Source organism: Patella vulgata, chromosome 3, assembly GCF_932274485.2.
Source record: "Patella vulgata chromosome 3, xgPatVulg1.2, whole genome shotgun sequence".
NCBI classification, from domain to species: Eukaryota; Metazoa; Mollusca; class Gastropoda; family Patellidae; genus Patella; species Patella vulgata.
In genome coordinates, this window is record NC_065881.2 from 77247454 (window position 1) to 77271697 (window position 24244).

The 24244-nt window shown below is 33.7% G+C and overlaps 1 protein-coding gene across 8 annotated transcripts in view; it reads left to right on the top strand.

The window, feature by feature from the left end:
* The window catches only part of LOC126814976 (protein naked cuticle homolog 1), a 91709-nt gene that overhangs the window by 59916 nt on the left and 7549 nt on the right, over positions 1-24244 (top strand). For 6 of the 8 annotated variants that reach the window (XM_050540466.2, XM_050540467.2, XM_056099553.1 and 3 more), the window contains 2 exons: positions 13844-13945; positions 22901-23274. In XM_050540466.2, coding sequence (XP_050396423.1) covers positions 13844-13945; positions 22901-23274 — 476 coding nt within the window. Of the gene's footprint in view, positions 1-3897; positions 4047-11961; positions 12281-13843; positions 13946-22900; positions 23275-24244 lie in introns of those variants that run through there. The other 2 variants (XM_050540471.1, XM_050540474.2) reach the window with 2 other exon arrangements.

The following is a 24244-nucleotide window of genomic DNA, read 5'->3' on the forward strand; positions in this document are numbered from 1 at the left end:
GAAACGTGTATTTGCCTAATTTTTCAGAATTCCTGAGTTATCACACTTTTTTATGATCTTGTTAGCATTCATTTTGAAGAAATATGTTTCAGTCTTTGGCAGCCTGTATTGCATAAATGCTTGAAAACGATACAATGCGATATGACACGAACATTCTTGTATCAGAAACTGCATTTATCTGTGCAAAAATAGAATTCAAGTAATAGCTTAATCCACATTGCAAATTCTTCAACAATATTTATCTTTTAGTGCAAAGATGTTGAGATTTTCATATATTTTAAGAAACTTTTAATGAGATTAGAAGTGTTTTTGGATTTGTATATATTTTCTTTTGATAGGCCCATCTTTTCCTATTAAACAAATTGTGACATTGCCCGTTTTTCTCATGTTTTCTTGTGAAGTAAGTAAGTAAAATTTATGATCTGTTTTATTCATCTAAATTTATGTCATGGCTTGATATAATGAAATGCACTTAGCAACCATCATACTTTGCTACAGACCTATTTATTCCAGACCCCACATCAAAAGAAAGTCAGAAAATGGTTTATGATAATTTTAAAATGACTGTAAGTGGAGTGAAATGAGTTGAACAGAAATACATAACGTTTTAAATATTAAATATATTTCTTCTTTGAAGTATTTTTATAGGTGACTAAAATTTTTAAAATGGAAGATACACAATCTTTTGTTTGTTGTAAATTTAATGGGGCATGTATTTAATAGGTTATGTTAGAATAGCTTATATATAATTAGATTGGGTTTATTATGGATGTGGATTTTATATATTCAAGTATTGGATTTCATAAATAATTTTATTTTTATGTTTTAATGGGTTTTTTTTATTCTGTACTACTGAGTCAGAGAATCTGTCGTCGTCTCCGGAGACTTTACTGACTGTTTGCAATTTATGGTACAAATAAAAAAAATGTAGTATTAAGGCCTTATAAAAAATATATATTCTGGTTATCAGTTAATCTTGTGTCAATTAAAAAGTGCCGCATGACCTGTTTTTATTTTAAAAAATAGAAAATAAAAAGTCTTATTTTCGATCAGTGACAGGAAGCAAAAGGTGTACGCAACTCTAATAAATGGTTACTGACAATCATAAATGATACTGGATAATCATGAATGACACTGGATAATCATACATTCCTATAAACAACATGATGAGATAGATGTAATCAGTGTCTTGAATGAAATGAAATGAAATGGGGTTTAACGTCCTACTGTTATGCTCTGACTGGGCTAACGAAGACGGGTATACGCCATACAGTGTGCTATGAGGGAAATTTTTGCCTGGGCAGCGGCACTACAACCTGCTTTTATATCTAATTCCAACTTCCAAGGGATCTTTTACATGCACGCCAATGTATACACAAATGAAATTAAATGAAATGGGGTTTAACGTTCTACTGTTCTGCTCCTATACTGGGCTATTGAAGACGGGCATACGCCATACAGTGTGCTATGAGGGAAATTTTGCCCGGGCAGCGGCACTATCGCCTACTCTTATATAGAATTCCAACTGCCAAGGGATCTTTTACGTGCATTCCAATGTATACACGGGACCTCGGTTTTTCGTCTCATCCGAAGGACTAGACAGCTGTCCTTGTCAAGCCCTCCGTCCTGCATCACTGACAAGGGGGAACCACGCCGGAAAATCTGGATGAACTTTCTCTGCCAGTGCAGGGATCGAACATTCGACCTCCAGGCTAGCGAGCCACTTACCACGTGATCCCCTAATGTATACACAGGACTTCGGTTTATCTTCCCATCCGAACAATTAGACAGCTGTCTTTGTCAGGCCCTCCGTCTTGCTTCATTGACAAGGGGAGACCACATCGGAAAATCCCGATGAACTAGTGCCTTGAAATGTGTTGTGAGAATTCATTTAGCCCAGTAGTGACAAAATTAAAAACCTCCCTCTTGTATCAAAATTTTTTGTAAAGATTGTCCGAGAGCCAGAATGTTACATTTTTATGGCCTAAATAGTTGATCTGTAAAAGTAATAAAAGACTCCAGTCTGGTTTACAAAATAGTAAGATAATAGTGTGTGGACTTGACAATTGAGTTTCAACTTACTGTTAGGTGTGAAGTATTCTGTATGTAACTTGATTATGGTCTCTGGAATCCCGTATTCAGGTTTCATAAAAATGAAAAAATAGATTTTGATAGATGATTCGAAGAGTTGAAAACTAATGGAACTTCACACGTTCATCACATGTACAGATGTGCATTAATAATGATCATAAAATTCCTAAAGCCACTCTTTAATTCGTTACTTAAAAAAAAAAAGAAATTTTAGAGGTCTAAGAGCAGGAGGAAAGTAAATTATTTATTAGGTTTCCCAAATGGCCGTAATTTGCAACATGTGTGAAAATGTGGACCATTACTATGTATGAATCACAGGGACCATGTATAATTAAGGATGAATAACTACACATTTTTCATTGATTTGCTTTCCCCCATGGTGTCAATAAATATGTTTACAATGCTATGATTAACCAGTCTCACACCAGAACATGACAGCTCAAGAAATTTTCATTCATTCATGCATCATCATCATCAACCAGACAACTGATGGAATATTGCAACTTGTATGTTTAAATATTACCATATAATGCCATGTTGATTTTTGCAGAAATGAATACGGGTATTCCATCCAAATAATATGTCAAAGGAGATCAAATCTTTGTACATAATAAAATTGAACTTAAAGATACATTATTTAAGAGTTTAATAAAGAATAATGAAGCCTAAATTAGGACTTGCAAGAGGCAGATTTAGCTCTTGCATAATGTAAGTTTAATTGAAGTCTCTTTGAGGCATTGCTACTTTATGTTAAATTGTGACCCCTTCCATTTTACATCCACTTCGTTTAAACATATATTATTAATCCAAAGGTCAAATATGAGGAGATTTTTTAAAAGGTTTTGGAATTCTTATTTGGTATTGGGTCAATTTGAAATGAAAAATGCATAATGTTGCATTTGGATAGATGTAGACGAGTATATTTGTATTAGGGGGGGTTGGATGGCCGAATGGTTAGCACGTGCGCGCTGTATCATAAGGCCTGTCATTAAGTCAACTGGCGTGGTTTTGAATCCCTGGTTGTACGTGATGAGCAGTAGGGTCGCCTGTCCAACCTTGTGGGTTTTCTCTGGGTCCTCTGGTTTCCTCCCACTTCTAAAGACTCCTACGCGCAAGCGAATTATTGAAATAAAATTAAACCATATGTTAGTCCAGAAATGACCTAGTTTGTGTCGAGTGGACATTAAACCCCATTTCTCTCTCTCTTTCTCTCTCTCTCTCTCTCTCTCTCTCTCTCTCTCTCTCTATCTCTCTCTCTGCCTCTCTCATATTTCTATTACTAGATAATACATGTACATGTTGTGTTCAACTACCCAGTTCCCCCTTGACACAGGATGTTCATGACAGACATACATCTATAATGACCCTCTAGTACACCAGTTACAACATCAAACAAAATTTGGCTACATTTCCGTGCACTACACTTCCTACAAACCAATTAATTCTGCTTTATTTAACTCAAACGGATGTTTCCATAATGGTACGATTACATTCAGATATAATTGTAAATGTATATATTCCAAATGACAAAAAGAAAGCGCTGCTTTGATATTTTTGTTACCTTAGTTAATTAATTTGGAATGATTGCCATTTCCATTAAAAATATTTGAATGAAGAATAACATAAAAAGTGAAATAAAAGTGGTACCATATGGCACTTGGATTGAAATAAACACTTCCAACTGCATACTTCAAGACAATTTCCTGAAACATGCTTCTCAACTCTCGAAACTGCAATATTCGAGCCTTGTGTATCCAGTCTTTTTGGTGGATTTTACGAGTGAGTGAATGAGTCAGCGACTGTGTGCTTGTTGATAATTAGATTCTATGTGTGATAGAGATAGTTATGGCACTAGTAAAATCAAGTTAATGGTCCAAGCTGTTTATTGTTCTGCCTGGCTAATTATTATTACTAGACTATTTCATGTAGGCCAGTGTATAGGAATGTCCTCTTTGGTGAGTCCATTTATTCCAAAATATTATGGATTATTTTTTTTTTTTTTTTTTTGCTCAAGAACTTCTCTTAAATCTATTTTGGTAGAAGACTGCATTGAATTATGAACTGTAAGATAAAGATTTTTACGATATTGTAAATAATCTATAGAGGCATAATAAGCCAGATCATTCAACATATTATATTTTGATGTAAAGAGTCTTACTAAAGACTGTTTTTATTCGTCCACATGGAAATGTGAACGTATATTGTTATGTAAATAAGCATATAAGTATATAATATTATTTTTAAAAAATCTTCATGAAGAATGGTCTGGTATGTACGAAAAAGATAGTAGAATTATTATTACTTTTTGTCTTAAGACACATAAAGATGGCAAGATAAAATTAATAGAAACCAAAGTAAACTTTAAATGGATATAACTTCGGTTAGAATTGTAGAGGAGAATGTGTAAAAGTACTAATAATTAGATAAAAATAATGAAATTGAGTCAGTAAAATATTTTTTAAAAAAAGAAAACGAAAAACGAATTCAAAAATATCTAATTTTCATATTTTTACGATGATATATATATGGGAAAATGCATGGATGGATGTAAGTTTATTCCTCACTAGGTACCCTGGCTAATTAAACTGTAGATATTCAGTCATTAACTGACCACTAATTAACTAATTATCATATATACCACTTTAAGATTATTGTACCAGGGATATGTCTGTATTTGTTATGTCTGCAGCCATGTTATTATTACTCTGCTGATGTAACTTACAGTCTGTAAGATAGGCTATATTTAAACATGGACCTGAAACAATAAATACCATAATCACATAGGTCGCAAATTTAAAGGGTGTATGCCTCTAATCTTTTGAACCTTGAAATAGACAAAATTGGGTCTAAAAGCACATAATTAGTATGTAAAGTGATTTGTATTCATTTTTAAAAAAAATATTGTAATTTCTAATCAATTATGATCGGTAAAATATGCGAAATTAAACGGCCACCTTTTACATCTACTAAGTCCATTCTACACATTTTTAAATTATTATTTTGTCATGTGGGAATCAGCCATTAATAACATGAATATATACCACAGGTCCACAGTCATACCCATCGCAAATTTGTGGGGGGGAGGGGGGGGTCAGCTGTAGTCATGTCATACTTACACCTTTAAATATTGTATCTAACTTGTTCAGATATCAAAGATGCCCCCCCCCCCTCTCCCATAACAGTGTCTGACAAAAAAAAATATACCAAGTCAAAAATAACATATTTAGACAGTAATCCGATTTTTAGGCAAAAGTACTATTTTGAATCCATTTTTAACAATAAATTGTGACAGAATTTTGTTCATGCCTTCTTATCAAATAGGGTCATGTACGCTTGTGGAGATGCCTGGAGCACCATTCTTTTTTATGGATAGGAGAGATAGTTCTTTTAATTAACTAAAAGTCAAAGAAATCATGAATTGTCTCTCTGTTTATAACTTTCATAAAGGTAGAAAAATAATTAACTATTGATTAAAGGCTATAGAATACATGAAGTTGCTTGATACTTCTTGAAGCTTCTGAAAAACGTGCTGACTTTCTACAACTAATTTTTTTATAGCTACATCATTATGAACATTATTTATAATAATATAATTACATCAACATCAGACCAACTTACCCTTTAATAATTTGATTACATAATATAAGTGTTTTTAGTTTCTAATTAATGGCTATATAGATATTTAGTGCAATATCGGATTTACCGAAGCAGTGCCAAGTACAATTTGAAAGTTATCCAAATACTAATAGCAGATGGATTTAGAACTGCAGAACGAAATACAGACTAAATTAAAACAATGCAAGAATGCTGCAGAAGGTGGGTGGGGAGGGTGATGAATTCATGTCAAGTACATCTACCCATTTATGGGTATTCACCTGTCCTTGCTGTTGAACGAAGTATGGATTTAGGAAGATGGTCATATCTGAAATTAGAGATGAAGTCTGGTACCTTGAATATTATGACTAGCTATTAGTAATATTATGGTACACGGTCTAAAATAACAGCGTCAGATATAGATGGAAGCCATTATTAACATTATTAACAGCTGCACTGGTCAGTTGTCAATCTCTAATGGTATAACAGTGTAACCGCAGCCTCCTGATTATAACCCACTAATGGCCGACAACATCATTTTATTAGTAATCTTGTCAGAAACAATTATTTTCTAATTTAATCATTCATCCATTTTGGAGACTTTGGTAGCTGAAGATTATTATGTGTTGTAACACCTACCGGTACTATTAATGTTCCTTAATTTGGTGATTCACTCAGATGAAACCAGATTCCTAGGAACAGGATACCAATTTTATGTAGATCTATGAGTTGTCAGTACCAGACCTGTATCATACCTGTCAATATTGACACCATCAATCATCTTCTTAGTGATAATGAAGAATGGGAGGGAGAGAAAGTTTATCCACCAATCACCAATATGTAAGAGGGGGGGGGGATGGCCGAATAGTTAGCATGTGCGGGCTGTATCATAAGGTCAGTTATTGAGCCAACTGGCATGGTTTCGAATCCCCGGTTGTATGTGACAAGGAGTAAGGTGGCCTGTTCAACCTCGTGGGTTTTCTCTGTGTATTCTGGTTTCCTCCCACTGCTAAAGACCCCTACACACAACGGAATATAGAAATAAAATTGAACCATATGTTAGTCCCGAAATGACCTAGTTTATGTCGAGTGGAGGTTAAACCCCATTTCTCTCTCTCTCTCTCTCTCTCTCTCTCTCTAATAACTAAGGTTCAATTTGGTACGTCATGGAGAAACCCCAGGTAGCTGACGCTTCTCTGTGTCAGGTACAAGAGGGAGATCGAATACCTAAGGTCATTAGTACAAATGGTACAGACTATCCATTCGTCCAAACAAAAGTTGTGAATGGTTAAAGACATTACGCTGCCAACCACAGATCTATTGTACATGATTGAACATGGCAAGGATATTCCCACTGCTAAAGAACAATGTCATGGAATGAAATAAAAATTTATTTTGTGTTAGTCTCAAAATGCCCTAGTTGTCTTGTGACGAAATTAAACCCAATTTCTCAAAGCAAATGATAACGTATTCAGTTCTACCATTCAGTATGATGGCACATTCAGCGGTAAATTAGTTGAGAGTAGGAAGTGCAAGATTTTTGCATTGGTTGCCCTGCCCTGCCCTGCCCTGCCCTGCCCTGCCCTGTCCAAATTAGCACCATGATGGCACAGCTAGACTGGAAAATACCAACTTTATTGTGATTATGAGTTAAAATTTTCTCCTGCGAAAACTCCAAACCATTAAGCTTCTGAGAACAGTGGCTGGTAATCTTGAACTTTAGCTTGATTTTTAGAGGTTTTTTTTTCCTTCCACCAGAATCTTTAAAAGAGCCCATGAAAGAGATTTATTTGAAGTTTATTTTAGAGTTGGAAGTTTTAGGTCCCTAATAATCTCATAGATCAGGTCTTTGGTTGCAGTGCAAAACTGAAATGGAGTCATAAATCAACTATGTCTGTAATTCGCCATAAGTTGTTTTTGCAAGTTTTGGAATAATATTTATGACTATGGTTATTTTTATGCGGTGTTTCTACCTTCTAAAAGAAACCCAGGAACTCATCTGTCAAATAAATGTTATTTCCATACAGCATGCAATCTCATGAATGATGACAGCATGAGTATAAAAACTAAATCGTGCATGAAGAACTCGTAAGTCTTTTTTAGGACGTAATAAGGGTAATTAAAATACGGCAAAAGATAACATTTGCAAGAAGTGATCTCTTTGGCAGCAAGCATGCTCGATGTTTTACTTGTCTACGATGGTAAATGTTTCAACGCTCATACGAAAGAAGTTGTAAATCTGAAGTATCATATTCTAGGCTCCGCAAAAAAAATTCTTGCAAAACATATCAGAATCATTAAACATGGTTTTCAAATAAACGTGTAGTAAAAACTGACTTATGAGCACTCTTTACCAATGAATTTTACAAATGAAAACTTTGCAAAAAAATCAGCCATCTGGTTTCAGATTAAGAGATTTTGTTATCATTACATGTGTATTTCCTAAGGCCCCTTTGAGACAGCCCTAATAGTTTAGACTTTGGTGATTAGTTTTATTTATTAGTACATGTGTATTTCTAAGGCCCCTTTCAGACAGCCCTAATAGTGTTAGTTAGTTTCAGTGTAAGAAAACATTTTATGATTACATATGTATTTCTAAAAGTCTTAAGACCCTTTTCTGAATGCCCTAATAGTTTAAACCTTGGCAGTTAGTGTGCAACATGTTGTTTCTAGACCAGTTGCATTGCTCCAGTTTGTTCTGGCAGGGGGGCGTTCTTATTCTTAATGCTTTTTCTGTCATAACATCAAAATATTGGTCTAGTCGTTCGGATGGGACGAAAAACCGAGGTCCCGTGTACACATTGGCGTGCTCGTAAAAGATCCCTTGGCAGTTGGAATTCGATATAAGAGTAGGCCGTAGTGCCGCTGTCCGGGCAAAATTTCCCTCATAGCACACTGTATGGCGTATGCCCGTCTTCATTAGCCCAGGTTAGGAGCAGAACAGTAGGACGTTAAACTCCATTTCATTTCATTTCATTTTATCAAAATATTGTTCTTATATTTTGCTAAAATAAATTGTTAAACTCCATTTCATTTCATTTCATTTTATCAAAATATTGTTCTTATATTTTGCTAAAATAAATTGTTTAAACCTGTGATCTATTTGATAGCCTTAAGGCAGATAAAACTAAGGCTATGATGTTCATCTGTTACCTGCATTCAACCTTTAATCTCACCTGGGATTAAAATTACCCAAAATAAACTAAGGCTATGATGTTCATCTGTTACCTGCATTCAACCTTTAATCTCACCTGGGATTAAAATTACCCAAAATTACCTGGGATTAAAATTACCCAAAATTACCTGAGATTATCTAGAAACAATGGATTAAGACTTTAGACCTGTCATAATTTATCTCCTTATTGTTAATAATTAGTACATTATTCTCCCTGAGGGGTTCAACTAACAGATTGGAACACTTCAAACAATAATTTTACTAGATTAAAATTGGGGATGTTTTCTGGGGAACCCATTTATAAGGAAGAGTGTTGATTAATCTTTAATTGTCATTCAAAACACAATACAGCTATTCATGAAAAAGGGAATTCTTGGTGTTTATGTTGTATTATGAGCTACTTTTCTAATATTTATTATTATCAGAAGATTAATCAGAGTCCGGGAAAATGTCAACATTAGTCTTGGCAGATTTATTAGTTAATATTATAATTGTCTTGTACTATAATAATCAGATTAATCTTCGAATTAGCCAAGTTCTGAACATGAACATTAATTTGTATTGATTATCGTAAATTAAATTAATCGCGAATTTTAGAAAACAGATTGCAAAATGAAAGAAAATATTTCCAGATAATATTGATTGAAGACTTTCTTTACAAATAAATGAACTGGTAATATGGAATTCTGGAAGCTTCAACAAACATTTATTTCAATTACACCCATTTTGTTTTTTTCTAAGATCGTTTATTTCGTCATTCAGATTTTTTTTCTTTTGTTTTCTTTCTTTTCTTTTTTTTTTACTGCATCATAAATTGTGAACTGTAAAAAACATATATGCAAGTGAAATTGTTTTTATATGATGTGAAGGTTCATAAAACTGGAACAAAAAATAGTTTATTTATTGTTTTATTATGGACCTAGTCCTTCATATAGAAAGGGGTTAATAATGCCTTCAAGCATTAAAACCATTTAAAATCTTCCATGTGGTGCAAGAACAAAAAAAAAAATCTCACAACAGAAGTTTAAAACAAAAGGCTTTAATTTGCCTGTTACGTTACGGCCAATATATTTCTTTAAATGTCTTTATTGGAAACAATTGTCAATATTACTTCTGACTGGTCGAAACCTGCCCCCAAGACAAGGCTTAAAGTTGTTTGATGATGGTGGAGTTTTGTAGTAAAAGTTTTAACAGTATTGTGTTTTAATGAAAAGTGTTATTGTTTGGTGTTACACAATCTGTTGAGGTTGTTAAGTTTTATGATGAATGACTGCTGGTCTCTTGTCTATGGTAGTGGTGGTAGTAGTAGTAACCCAGAGATCCTGTTACACTTGATTAATTACTTTAGTCTTGCTGTTGTGTGGAGAGACATGTTGTCTTATTTCTTAAGGAGTTAGGCCTTAATATAATACTCAATCAACAGCCGAGTTCAAAAGGAGTTTGAAGGTTTGAGATGAGTTACATATGTACATGTCTACCATTAAGTCCGTGTTGCAGCAGAAGTCTAATAACGGCTCACGATTAATTGTGAATAATTACATGTATCTGGACAAGAGTTTGTAAAGTTTTGCTGTTAGCCTCAAATCATAATTTCGATACAAGAATACGAGACACAGACTAATTCAACGGATATAAGCATTGTGTTACATGTAATTATGAAATTGATTAAGATGGGTATGTGAAAATGTTGCAGTTCACAGACGACATTAGTGGAAGCCTGATGCGGTGGAAATGAGATTGAGACTTTTTAGTTGATTTCAAGCCAGACAATTAGTGAAGTTGGACACATGTTTCCACATCTGACATTAACGTTATGAAAGAGAAAAATTTGGATTCTTATATGGATGTGAATTTTTGATGAAGTTTTTTGGGAATTTTCAATTTTGTCTTAAATTATAACAATAACTTTAAAATTGATTATTATAAAATCATAATTTCATAAGCCGTTAAATTATCGTAACTTCTGAAGTGGGGAGAGATTGTTAATCATAAACCTTGTTTGAGTTATTCCATTGATCTCAGATAGAACCAGTTACAGTAATTAGAAGGAACAGCAACCATTTAATTGATTATAGAATCAATCAGACATAGCATGTACATGGTTTGTTAGCAGACAACATTCATCACAAAATCTAGTGTGTCATCAGTGGACTCATTCTAACAATCCTTTTATAGATAAAATTCATTATCGCGTTTCAATGCAATTTTAATCCATATTGTCCATTGTGTTATTTTTTGATGGAAAAGATTCTAGTCACAGATGTTTGGATAGCCATTTTAATTCGTGCATCTGCCATTGTTCTTGAAGCAGACGACAATTTGTAGTAGTTATGTTATAACACCTCTCTCTACCTGTTGGATCTTGTGAAAGACAGCGAGAGTTAAATCAATGATATGATTCAGGCTTTGTAACAGATGATTTGAATCAGTAGTAATATTTAAGGGGCATCGAATGACTGTACCACATATTACACATTACACATCGGTCTTGAAGCGTGGCCACACAAGCTTGGTTCATCAAAAATGATTAAATATTCAATTCTTTTATTCAGTGCTACAATAATTTTTGTGAGCGTTCAATGAACCAACATTCTCTTTTTCTCTTGTCGCTGTTAATAATATATGCTAAGCAGCTAAGACGATTTTAATTGAAAGAAAATTGAATAGTGGCTTTATTTCGATCCGGGATATGGTTTGCAGTTGATGATTACACTAATTTCTGATTAAATACAATTATTGGTGCATAGTTGATCATAAAATTGAATCGAGATTTATTTGACAAAGCTCTGGAAGTGATGCTGTATGATGGTGATATGATGAATTTTTTTTGACTATATTTTTTTATATGAACCTTGATTGAGGTGTGATCACCATTATAAGGAAGGTAAAAACTATAAATTCAATAATCAAGACTGGAACTGATGCTGTTTGATGGTCATATGAAGAATATTCGCTGTTATCTAAGCACTTAGATGGTATTTTTTAATGAACCTTGATTGAGGTGTGACCACTCTTACAAGGAAGCTGACAACTGAAGAAAACTCTGGCGTTTTCTCTTACATTGATGTCTAATAAGACTCTCGGTCTTTGGTTGTACTGGAATAATATTACTGATAAATGAAAGAAAAAACTAGTTATTTTCGTAAATTAGTATAAATTTTTAAGGTGTTAAAATTAAGGAACTTGATCTCAACTTCAACATCTGGAAGAAAAACAGTATTTGCTTTTAGTGTGAAAATTGTGTATCCATCATAGAAGACTTGGTTTGTTTTAGACCTACGTACTACATTTGAACTTGTATAAACTCTGGTGTAGGAATTTAGAAGTGGTTCATTGAGAACTAGGAGTGCTATTAACTTGAATGGTTGAATGAAAAATACATGAAAATATAGTCTAGTGGTATAAAAGTTTAGGATGAAGGTAAACTTGGATTTGTTTTATGTGTGAAATGTTTTGATTTAGGAAGTTCAATGTATTTTAAAGTAATAATAAAAGAATGTGTTGATACATATTGCTGGTGATCGTCGTTTGATATTTCGGATAAAATCTTAATTTTTTTACAGCTCAATCCACACCAAAATTTAGTTGGATTGATTATTTAACATTTCATTAAGAAAATAAAACTAATACCTTAATATTTATATCAACATTAGAATCGGATTAAGAAGAGATCCATCAAAGGGTTTTACTCAACATTTATATGTGGCACTGGCTTGTTTGTATCATATGTACAGGATGCTGAATTCATTATATCTCCTTAATATTGTAATCTTTTAGAGGCATTTAGTAACTGGATAGAGCAATAAACTATAACACATACTTACGGAAAACAGCTACTATTTATTTTATGTGAAGTTCAAAATTTTTCAAATGACAATGACTTTAATTTAGCATAAAAGCATTTTTAAAAAGTATAGCACAAAGAAATAATAATTTAAAAAAGGATAACACTTATTATAAATTTTCAAATAATAAATAAAAAAAAGTAATATTTAAAAAAAAAAAACAAACAAGATGTCAAACATTATAAATTTTCAAATAATAATTAAAAAAAAAGTAATATTTAAAAAAAAAAAAAAAAGATGTCAAACCATGATGGCTGTGTATAGCACAAAGAAATGATAATTTTAAAAGGTACAAGAACTTATTATAGATTTTCAAAAAATAATATTTGAAAAAAAAACCAGGATGTCACGCCATGATGGCTGCGTGGTCTACATAACATTAAAGATTAGATTGAGTCATTGTGTTGGGCTATAATTGCATTTCAATACCTAACATGATGGATAAAACAAATTCAATAAACTTATCGACAAAAGTTGACAGTTGCACAATGCGTTTGCATCTAATCTCCATGGCGATACCTCGTGAATATGATTGTTTTAATGTTCAATATTTGTGATAGTAGTGTGTATAAAATAAAATATTGATCTCGGGTACAAGTACGGAGATGTGCCTATTCACTGACAACTGCAAGATATGAATGTTTCAGCAGACAGCGATACTATTTGTTTTTCAGATTATGTATCGACATACCGGTAGCCATTTCCATAATCAGGATTACTAATGTAATGTTTCTTTTATTTAATATAAATATATTCTAATTCTTTCAGCCGACATCATCGGTCCGATGCTTGATTTGAAAAAAAAATCACGGTTCCAAATGGATAAATTGGAATGTCTTTTTGTGCTCTATTATTTGCCGTAGCTTTTACATGAATTTCTAGCAGCGAAGCGAGTCTAACTGGTTGATTGAATTTAACTAATCAATTATTTCTAACGCTGTGCATTATCTGTATAGTAATATCTAAGCTAGAGTTATTAAACTTTTTACTACTAGTTGTATGCATAATTGGTACTAGGATTAGGCATCTGGTCTTCTGCAACAGGCATGGAAAGAATGCCAGATTTATTGATTTAAGATATGGATAGAAAAAATGAATTTTTGTTAATTCCTGCATGATTTTATTTTTGTTGTTTCAGGAGTTTGAATGTGGCGTTCATTTTGAGGGAACGGAATCATCCAAACAAGAATGGTCTTTTACGTTGTATGATTTTGATGGTCATGGGAAGATCACGAAAGAGGTACGTACATTATCTCTTTAGAATCTTTTATTTATGGATATCAAATCAATATCTAATAAAGCCACAGGCAACATATTTTATCACCTGTTTTTGAAGAGGGACTTGTGAACATGGGCCTTGTTTTAAGGACCAGTAGATACTCTTTTGTTTACTAAAGAGAAAGATTCCAGATGGGTTTGAGATATACTGTTGGATGTGGGGAGGGGTACAACATGTAGAGGGGTACAACATATAGAGGGGTACAACTCATAGAGAGGTGGATCAACTTGTAGAGATCAGTACAACCCGTAGAGATCGGTACAACCCGTAGAGATCGGTACAACCCGTAGAGAGGGGCGAAACTCTAAACAGAACCCTTATGGGAGCCAGTTGTAAAATTCTGTAAAATGTTAAACATGTACAGAAGTCTAATTTGTTAAAGATGTGTGTATTGTGTATAATATGACACCCACCAAACGGAGTCAGAAGTCGTTTGTTTTACGATATGAACCTTAAGGTCGAAATAGTTTAAAAATATCATTCATGTCAGGTCATTAAAAATAGATTTTTAGCCTATTTTGACCTTTTTATTCATACCGTAAAACATTGACTTGTGAAATCCAACTCATTTTTCTTTCACGACTCACAAGTCCACATTGAAACATTGACTTGCACATTCCAACTCATTTTTCTGTCACAAGTCCACATTAAACCATTGACTTGCAAGTTCCAACTCATTTTTATGTCATGACTCACGAGTCCATATTGAAACATTGACTTGCAAATTCCAACTCATTTTTATGTCACGTGTCCACATTAATATAAAGTTATGAAAATTATACAGTAACGTAAGATCGATATAATGTAAACTTCTAACGAGGCTGATTCATTTGAAACTTTTTATCAGAGTTACTCCATGGAAATAAAACATTTTATTAAATTTAAATATTTTTGGATGAAATGAAATGGGGTTTAACATCCTACTTATTTTTGGATGACGATACAGGTTTCATTATTGTACATTAATAATTGATATGAAAATTATCTTCATGTATGTTGTTAGAGCAAACAGCAAGTTACCATATCAATATTTTATGATCTAAGGTTAATTTGATACTTCAGGCCCATCTGTTGCCTATAATTTTGATAAAAACTTAGGTTATGTAAAATTACGTAGACTGAAACTACTTTATATTACATCATGTTGAATGCATGCAGCATGTAGGCGAGCAGACGGATAAACATTTTCTTTTTCATCGACATTCCTGGCTGGAAACGTTAATTATTGGTAAGACATAAATAGTTCAAAAGTGTTACAAAATAAGGGCCCAGGTTCGATCCTGGTGTTGTTCAAGAAAGTTCCCCTTGGTTTGCCCTTGTCGGTGGTGCAGGATACAGTATCTAGTTGTTCAGATGGTACAAAAAAAAAGAGGTCAGGTGTTATGCACATGCACATAAAAGAACCCTTGGCAGTTGGAATTGGACAAACAGTAAGTGGAGATGCTGCTGTTTGGGCAAAATTTACCCGATACAACTTGAAAAGTTTGCAGGGGGGTTGGATGGCTGAATGGTTAGCGTGCGCGCGCTGTATCATAAAGTCTGTCATTGAGTCGACTGGCGTGGTTTCAAATCCCCGGTTGTATGTGACAAGGAGTAGGGTCGCCTGTCCAACCTCGTGGGTTTTCTCCAGGTCCTCCGGTTTCCTCCCACTGCTAAAGACCCCTACACGCAAGCAAATTATTGAAATAAAATTAAACCATATGTTAGTCCCAAGATGACCTAGTTGTGTCGAGTGGACGTTAAGCCCCATTTTTCTCTCTCTGAAAACTTTGCAAAGCTCCCCGATTTGGTTTTACTTTTGTATTAAAGGATGAAAATACAGTGGAATTTAAGAATTCAAACTTTTGAATATTCATGGATTGCTATTATTCGTGTTTAGCAAAAATTTTGAGTCCGAGTCTCAGATCACTTACTGTTTTTAGAACATCTGATATCACTTCCCATTTATTGTACTTTTCCATTAAGAGATGAGAATGGAATGTAGAATACAAAGATTTGAATGTTAATGGGATGCTGTACACAAAAATATCCAATCTGAATGGTCCTCAGACTCGGATGGTTTAGTACTTTTAATCAAAGCTCTGTACATCAGAGTGGTAACTGAGTGATCTTACAGTTCTAGAACTGTTTGAAAGATAGACCAATGGTGGTTAGAGTGATAGGAGATAGGGATGGGTAATTATTTAGAATATTAAGACCGCCATGATTGTTGATCAAAATGGCTAATGTAGCAGTCGATGAAAGCGTGTTGAAATATCCATCTATTTCTGACTTCCAGATTCTCAGATAAAGGCCAGAGTGTCGACATCTTTGTGGAGAGAAAATTGATATGATTCTCCATTTCTAGCCAATTCTGGGTTGAGATATTCTCTTTCACAATAAATAGTAGCAACTGGCTAGTATGTCAAATACATTCGACCATCTCAAGTTTATTTACTAAGAAAATACCATCATTTTCTCTGGTAGACTAAAAAACACCTTTTTCTTTTGTTGTTGAAACTTTTTTGTTCAACCTTCTTTTGATAATCAGATGGAATTTGTTATTGCTGATAAAAGATTTAAATGCCAATAGTTGACGTCTGGTCTAGTATTGAATAAGGCGGTATTTATAAGTTAATGTGTTATATATGGAATGTTAATCACTCTGGACCAGTCAGGCCTGGAAATAATGTCAGGCACTAACTGTCAGGATTAATTTTGTACCAGACATGTATTAAAAAGATGAATAAAAAGACAAATTTGTGTCAGGGGTTTCTTGCGGTAATATTTAATAGATAGTGACTATGACACTAAATTAGAATCCCAAACAATTTAACCTTAAAGGAGCTAAATCGCTATTCTTTGGCACCTAGAAATGGACACAAGTGGGTCGCAATGCATATAATAATGTAATATGAATGTATATAAACTGATTTACATTCAGTCGTTTCTGTTATGTTCGGCAAAATACCCGGAGTCCAAATTGAATGTCAGTCTTTGGTGTCTGGTTATTCCAGTTTACACCAGTAGTAATCTCCAGTGGGATATGATTAGCCTCGTTCATCGAGTCGCTTCATTTCAAATGGCACTCAAAAGCATTATGGCATGCGATTCGTGTGCCAATTTTAAAATTTCTATTTTCTCTTAAATATTGGATATCAGAAGCCCAACTTCAGTGTTGATTTAAATTGACCAATAAGTCGTGTTTGCAATGTCGAAGACTGTGCATGACATTAAAGACTTGCCTCCTTTAAATCAAAGTAAATATAGTTGAATTTATGTTTTTTTGGGGGAAAAACACTTGAAAAGAAATATAAATATAAGGATGATGCTACTATTGTCGTATTTCTTTTTAAAAAATATCTTAGAACTAAGAGAAGTTAAAACTTGCTTCTGTATAGTACAATATGATTTTGCAGTCTTTCCAATTGCGACTTTTGACCATGGATATGTTTAGTGGAAATTTCTTCCCTTTAATTATAAAAATCCTAATTGGCTCAGCTAAGTTGCTCCTATTCTGGATTGGTATGTCAGGGCTGTCGAAATTAGGGGGGAGCAGGGGCTTCAATAATTTGCAAATATGGGTTTATTAATTTAGAAATTGTTCCACTGACAAGTCCCTGAAACCCAGTTTTGACTTGCTATGCGGAAAGCCCATCCAATGTAAGTTCATTTTGACGGGTGTGTGTGTGTGTGTGATGTCTTTTAGATTATGCATTATTTCTAACAAAGGCATGTATCTATATTCAAGTTGTTGGTGGTACACACCAAAGCGGGCTTGGGCATTCTGTTAGATTATGCTTTATTTCTAACCAGGCGTATACCCATTTTCATGGAGATACACACTAGTTGGACTTACAGTAGCTAATATCTATTACATCAATTAGATATAATATAGGACAATTAGTTGTTAATGACTAGTTAATTGTTCTGAATTTACACCCATTTATTCTTGGTGACAATTTATCTCGGTGTGTCGGGTGAAATAGGATCGTTATTACATCTCATTAGAGGAGTGTTGGATTGTTTTCTATACTTTTTTTATAGGTAATGACTTTGTAATTAGATCTCAACTGATAAATAGAACTAATTAAAGTATTTTATCATGTTTATAATTGTTTTCACTCTCTCACGAATCTTTACATAATTACGTGAAATTGGATCGCTAGTAATCTGGGTCTGTAGTCTACTTGAGAAAAAAAATCTTTATGATATCGTTCTCTGTTATTGTTAACAAGAGGAGAGGGGGGGGAGATGGTTGAATGGTTAGTGCTGCTCGCTGTATCATAAAGTCTGTCATTGAGTCAACTGGCGTGGTTTCGATTCCCTAGTTGTACATGACACAGAGTAGGGTCTTCTGTATAACCCCGCAGGTTTCCTCTAGGACCTCCGGTTTCCTCCCACTGCTAAAGACCCCTACGTGCAAGCTAATTATAGAAATAAAATTGAACCATATGTTAGTCCTGAAATGACCTAGTTTGTGTCAATTGGATGTTAACCCCATCTCTCTCTCTCTCTCTCTCTCTCTCTCTCTCTCTGTTAACAAGAGATACCTGTAATGGTGAGGATGGGTGTACACAGTATTTGACGTAAAATAGAAATTGGTTAGATTATTGCATGTAATGTAAAGGTCAAGCAAGGGTTTTCAGACCCAGTTCTCACTTCTCAAAGGTGATTGCAACAACATCAATCTGCCACAAAATGACATTCCTGGTATAATCTTATTAACTCGTTGAGTTTTTCCAAACTTTCCATTTCCAATTTACTATTTTTATTTCTGAGCAACTTGGATGTTATGATCTCTGTCTGGCAGTTTATTTTTTGGAAAATATCAAATTTTCCATGACTCAGTATATGCTAAAATACAATCCAATTGATTATTTAACATTTAATTAAGAAATCGTCGGTAGATAATATACTTGCTTGGATTCAATCAGATTCAATAGATTTAAGCTAAGCTTATGATTATAATGTGATGTTGGCTTTTGACAATATCCTTTATTCTGCAGAGTATGTTGAATATTGCCAAATTTCAGAGATTCAACTTTCACATTATTGTGGTTTGCAAGTAATGCAGTAAACAATCTTCATGACATTCAGAGATTTTAACTTGCCATACACTCAAATGATTTAAAATCTTAATGACATTCAGAGATTTTAACTTGCCGTATACTCAAATGATTTAAAAGCAACTTAAAGTATTAGTGTGTGTAGAAGAATGTCCATACAATCTGTCATCTTGTCTTACAATAGTCTTTGAATATGGATGAAATACATGCATGCCTTGATAAGAGTTATCATACTTGACTCATCAGATATTGGAACAATTCCAAGATTAAAGGAATTCCTGTCAATTTTATAGCCATTAGATCAATCTAGATCAAACACCAGCCAAACCATAGCGAAGGAATCTGAAGAGAAATGTCTTTGTATTGTTAGTTTTTATGAGTATTAAAGTGCTTATATACGATATCCCATGGCTCAAAGTTAATTGTTTTATAAATCAACTTCTCTATTACTCATTTGTGGCGTATTACGCAGGGTGTTAAGAATTTCTTACAATCACCAATCGTCTAAATTTCATCATATATCGCGTCTAATAATGGTAATTGACTAAATGTTTTTATTTACAAGGTAATGACTCTCCTAAACCTTCGGTACTTTGTAATCAAAGATAATGATTTTCAGATGGTGAATATTCAAAAAAGTGGATCTTCTATGATTGAAAGGAGTCCTGCGTAATTTCTCTGTAATTTGAAGAAGTTAAACATGTAATGATTAATTGTTTGTATGCCAAGGATTGGAATATATAAAATAATAATAATGTTATTAAGTGGTATATGCAACATAATACAAATATGAATTATTTATCAGGAGATGGATGTCAATCAATATGTTGGTGATGAGTGTCAAATCTTTTTTATACTGGATGTAATTTTTTGAAATCCCCAGGATATTGTTTTATTTTTTTAAGATGTTAATAAATGGAATAAGTATATGAGAAGAATTACATGTCATGCTTGATCAAATTCAATTTTCTATAGACTATGTGGTAACTAGTGTCGACAATATAAATCAATATGGACATTTTTTTTCTTTGTAATACTGTGAGATAAGAAATTCAAATTAATGTGTCAAGATATTAATGCCACAAGAAATTAATGCAATAAAAAATTAAATCCACAAGAAATTAATGCAACAAGAAATTAATTCAACCTAAAGGAAATCACATGAAAAGGTGTTTAACATCTAACTTTTCTGCACCGGCCACTCTAATGAAGATGCTGTGCATGAGTGTGCTATGGGGGATATTGAAATTAATGCTGCTCACAGTATCCTTTTTTATAAATTTCAACTGGGTGGTTTCTATTCAGTTAAACAGGAACTAAATAATAATACTCTAGTTTAAATAGCAGATAATTACACAACTTATATTTGTATCAACTAAGGGCACTGGTAAACCGTCATAATTTGTATCAACTAAGGGCACTGGTACATAGCCTATATTTGCATCAACTAAGGGCACTGGTACACAGCCTATATTTGTATCAGCTAAGGGCACTGGTACATAGCCTACATTTCTGTCAACTAAGGGCATTGGATTCTCTACTAGAATGTCCTTGGTTCTAATCTGTCCTGACTGACAGATGAAATTAAAACCTGTGACATTTGGAATTCGATAAAGAGTAAGCAAAAAATGGTGCTGTCTGTGAACAATTTCCTCTCTATAGCACCCTGCATGGGATTATGTTGGTCCTCCAAATGTGCAAGCGAGTTATTGTAATAGAATTGAATCATATATTAGTCCCAAAATGTGGAATGACCTAGTTTGTGTTGTGTAGATGTCAAACCCGATTTATCGCTCTTTCTCAGTAAGTGCAGAAAAGTAGGATGTTAAAACCTTTTCATTGCTGTTGAACATATACGTACGTAGCTAGACTGGCAGTGCGTGATCTATAGAAAAACAGCAAATAGATAAAACAGTGTGTGTTTTTATGTTCTTATCAGACATAGAATCTATCAATATGAATATATAATATTATATATACAGGAAGGAAACAGATGGTTCTTCTACTATAGTATACATATAGTCGTATTGATTTATGTGTGTTTAATTAGTCTACCATGTCAAAAGGTTATCTCCAACATTGGATTATGCTCAGTTAATGTCATGTTTTGTCATAAAAGAACAGAAGGAATGACACAAATTAGACATAAAGTATTAGTACTAATACATTTTCGTATAGTGTGTTTAATGTCACTGTTAGCTTGATAATGTTAAGAGAATACTCTTCTAAAGTAGCTGTTTTCAAAAAGTATGTGGTATAGTTAAAAAAGAACCTACCAGTTATATTAAGCTAGTCGAACTTTTTCATCTCTGTGCAAAAACCTCTGGCAAGTATACCGGCATAATTTCACCTGCAGCTTAAGGGGGCAAAGGAACGAGGTCCACTTATGTAAAAGAACCTAGTTCAAAATTAAAGAAGGATTGGTGGAAATGTTGCTGCTCAGACAAAATTCTCCTGTCTCAAATTGCACAAGTAACAATATAAATAAAGAAATTTTATGTTGTCAGAGGGAATTTAGGATCATCATCTGGTATCTGCACCACCCCTCTAACCACAGACAAGCGTATCCATGCTTACAAATAAATTAGAGGTAATAGTGAAAGGATAATGTTTTCCTGTTTTCATATTGGGGCCTGACATGAAGCAGTGTCTAGTCATTGGGATGGGGAAAAAAATTGTTGGCCTGTGTACACATTGGCGTGCACATAAAAGAACCTTTAACAGTTGGAATATGAAATATTAGTGCCGCAAAATTACGCTCATAGCACACTGTATGTGTATGCCTAACTTCATTAGTGCAGTCGGTGCAGGACAGCAGATCATTAAACATCATTTTTTTTTCTTTCGTACTGAGATAATCTTAATATTAACATCTTTATATATTTACACTAGAGAATTTTCATTTATGTTTTAACCGAAGATACATAGATATATACGAGGTTTGTTTTTAAACTGAGACAAGTTGAAATATTTCTAGATACAATCATAAGTTATATATGTGGTTGTTTTTTCTAAACTGAGACAAGTTGAAATATTTCTAGATAAAATCAAAAATATGGGTAGGAAGAAATCTACAAGTCCTGATTATTTTGATATTACTGCGTAATTTTATGATCAGTGTGTGGTGAAATATCCTGATGTGATTTGAAGCCGACCCCTTAGGGAGACTCCGTTTTTTTATCAGAGCCATAATTCCATCTGTCAAGAGAATTTTGATATATTGTTCTATTGCTAGAAATTTCTTTTCATCTTTGATTTGTTTTATAACTGGTTGAGTTTAATGTGTTCTTTAGATTTACTGTGATACAGAAGATATACCATAAAGAAAAACATTCGCCATAACTTTTGTTATCTTTATGTAAAACAGAAGCTCAAATGATGTTTTAATTAAATGCTTTCAGCCAGCAGTTTTTGTAAATATTTTTAGTTCTAATGACAGAGTTATGAGTAGAAATGAAGTTTTAATGTTTTTTTTACTGAGTTTCTTTTCTTATATTATGTGTTGGTTATGGTGCTAAGGTTTTTAGTTCAACTCAATAAACGGACATTTTTGTTTCTGTTATCTGTCCTTGTGGTTTCTGGCATCAGCAGATGCAGAAATACGAATTTAAGTTGTACCTGAAATTTATAACTTTGAAAATACAAAAAAAATCAAGATAGGCTGAAAATTTGTGCCTCACAGAATAGCAGTCCTCAGAGGAATTGTGTCTGACAGAATAGCAGGCACCTGACAAATTGTGCCTACCTGACAGACAAAACCAGAATTTGAATTGGTGACAGGCTTGTTTTTGCCCAAGGGTTACAACTGATATTTTCGAAATACAGCATTCTGAATTTTTGATTTAATTTGTATTCATTAATGTTTCAGGACTTGGCCAGTTTATTAAAAGCTCTGTATGATGCAGTCGGGTCCTCCATAAAGCTTCCACATAACGGCACCAAAACATTGAAGCTACGACTAACAGTTGGTCAAGATAACGCTCAACTTCACAGCGCCAGAATCTCTTCTGCTAAATCCAAAGATAGTCCGAAAGTCAAAGACGGCAAAACCAAAGAAACAATAAAAGCGAAAGATTTCGCCAAGTTGAATAATTTGACGACTCAGCAGTTAAACGTAAAATGTAACAATGAGAAGCAGACGCCGAATGGCAAGACACGAAATCAGTTGAGTCTTGAGGATCAACAGCAATTAGCAGAATTAGTTCAAGAGAACATGGAGAGAAATCACATTAAACAACTCAGGTACGTAAATTTAACTCCAGTTAGGGGGGTCTAATGTGCTTTAGGTCATAAGGTCCATCATGGTCGACAAGGAGTAAAGGTCACCTGCTGAAACAGATGGGTTTTCTCCAGGTCCTCTAGTCTCCTCCTACTGCTAAAGACCCCTGCACGCAATTACAACCAAATTATTAAAATAAAATCGTCCCATATGTTAGTCCCACAATAACCTAGTGTTTGATGAATGGACGTTAAATACCATTTCTCTTTGTGTGTCTGTTTTCACTTGCCTATCAAAAAAAAACCAAATCTGTGGTCACTACAAACAAATGACTGGTTAGTTCTACATTAAATTTTCCACACATTTTTTTTTTCAATTCAAGATGTTTCAAATTGACGCCTATTTATCTGTTACGTCCAATGGTATTGTTTTAATGAAAAGTTTGAATGTCTCAATAATGATTGCAAATTGCAGATATTAATGGATTTATTTGTACAGAATAATAAGAAAAACACCTCCCGAAAACATAGATACGAGCGAATGTCTTAAAAGTTCTAGCTGTATTTGTTGTTCCTGAAAACATAGATATTTCCTGAAAGTTCTAGCTATATTTGTTGAAAGTTATCTTGAAGTTAATGCTGATAGCTGCAGGTTTTTGATAAGGTTATCAAGACAAGCAGGGAATGTGTAAAATCTGACCAGTTGTTATGCCAATACGGCTAATAACCGTTATTGTGTTGTTCTGGCTCTAGAAGGTCATGAAGATTATAATATAAACATAACATAGGTACAAGCAGTGACTGTAATGTTAAAAGGCTGATAATAAGTGGAACCGTAGCTCTTTAAGATAAGAAATGCTCGGTCTTTATTAATGCTTCTTATCTGGTAAACATGTAAAATGTACAGCCAGTAGCCAGAAACATTTGGCCAACAAATATTCATCTGTTTCTAGAACAATTAAAGCATTCTGCACACCGAGAACTATCTACTCTA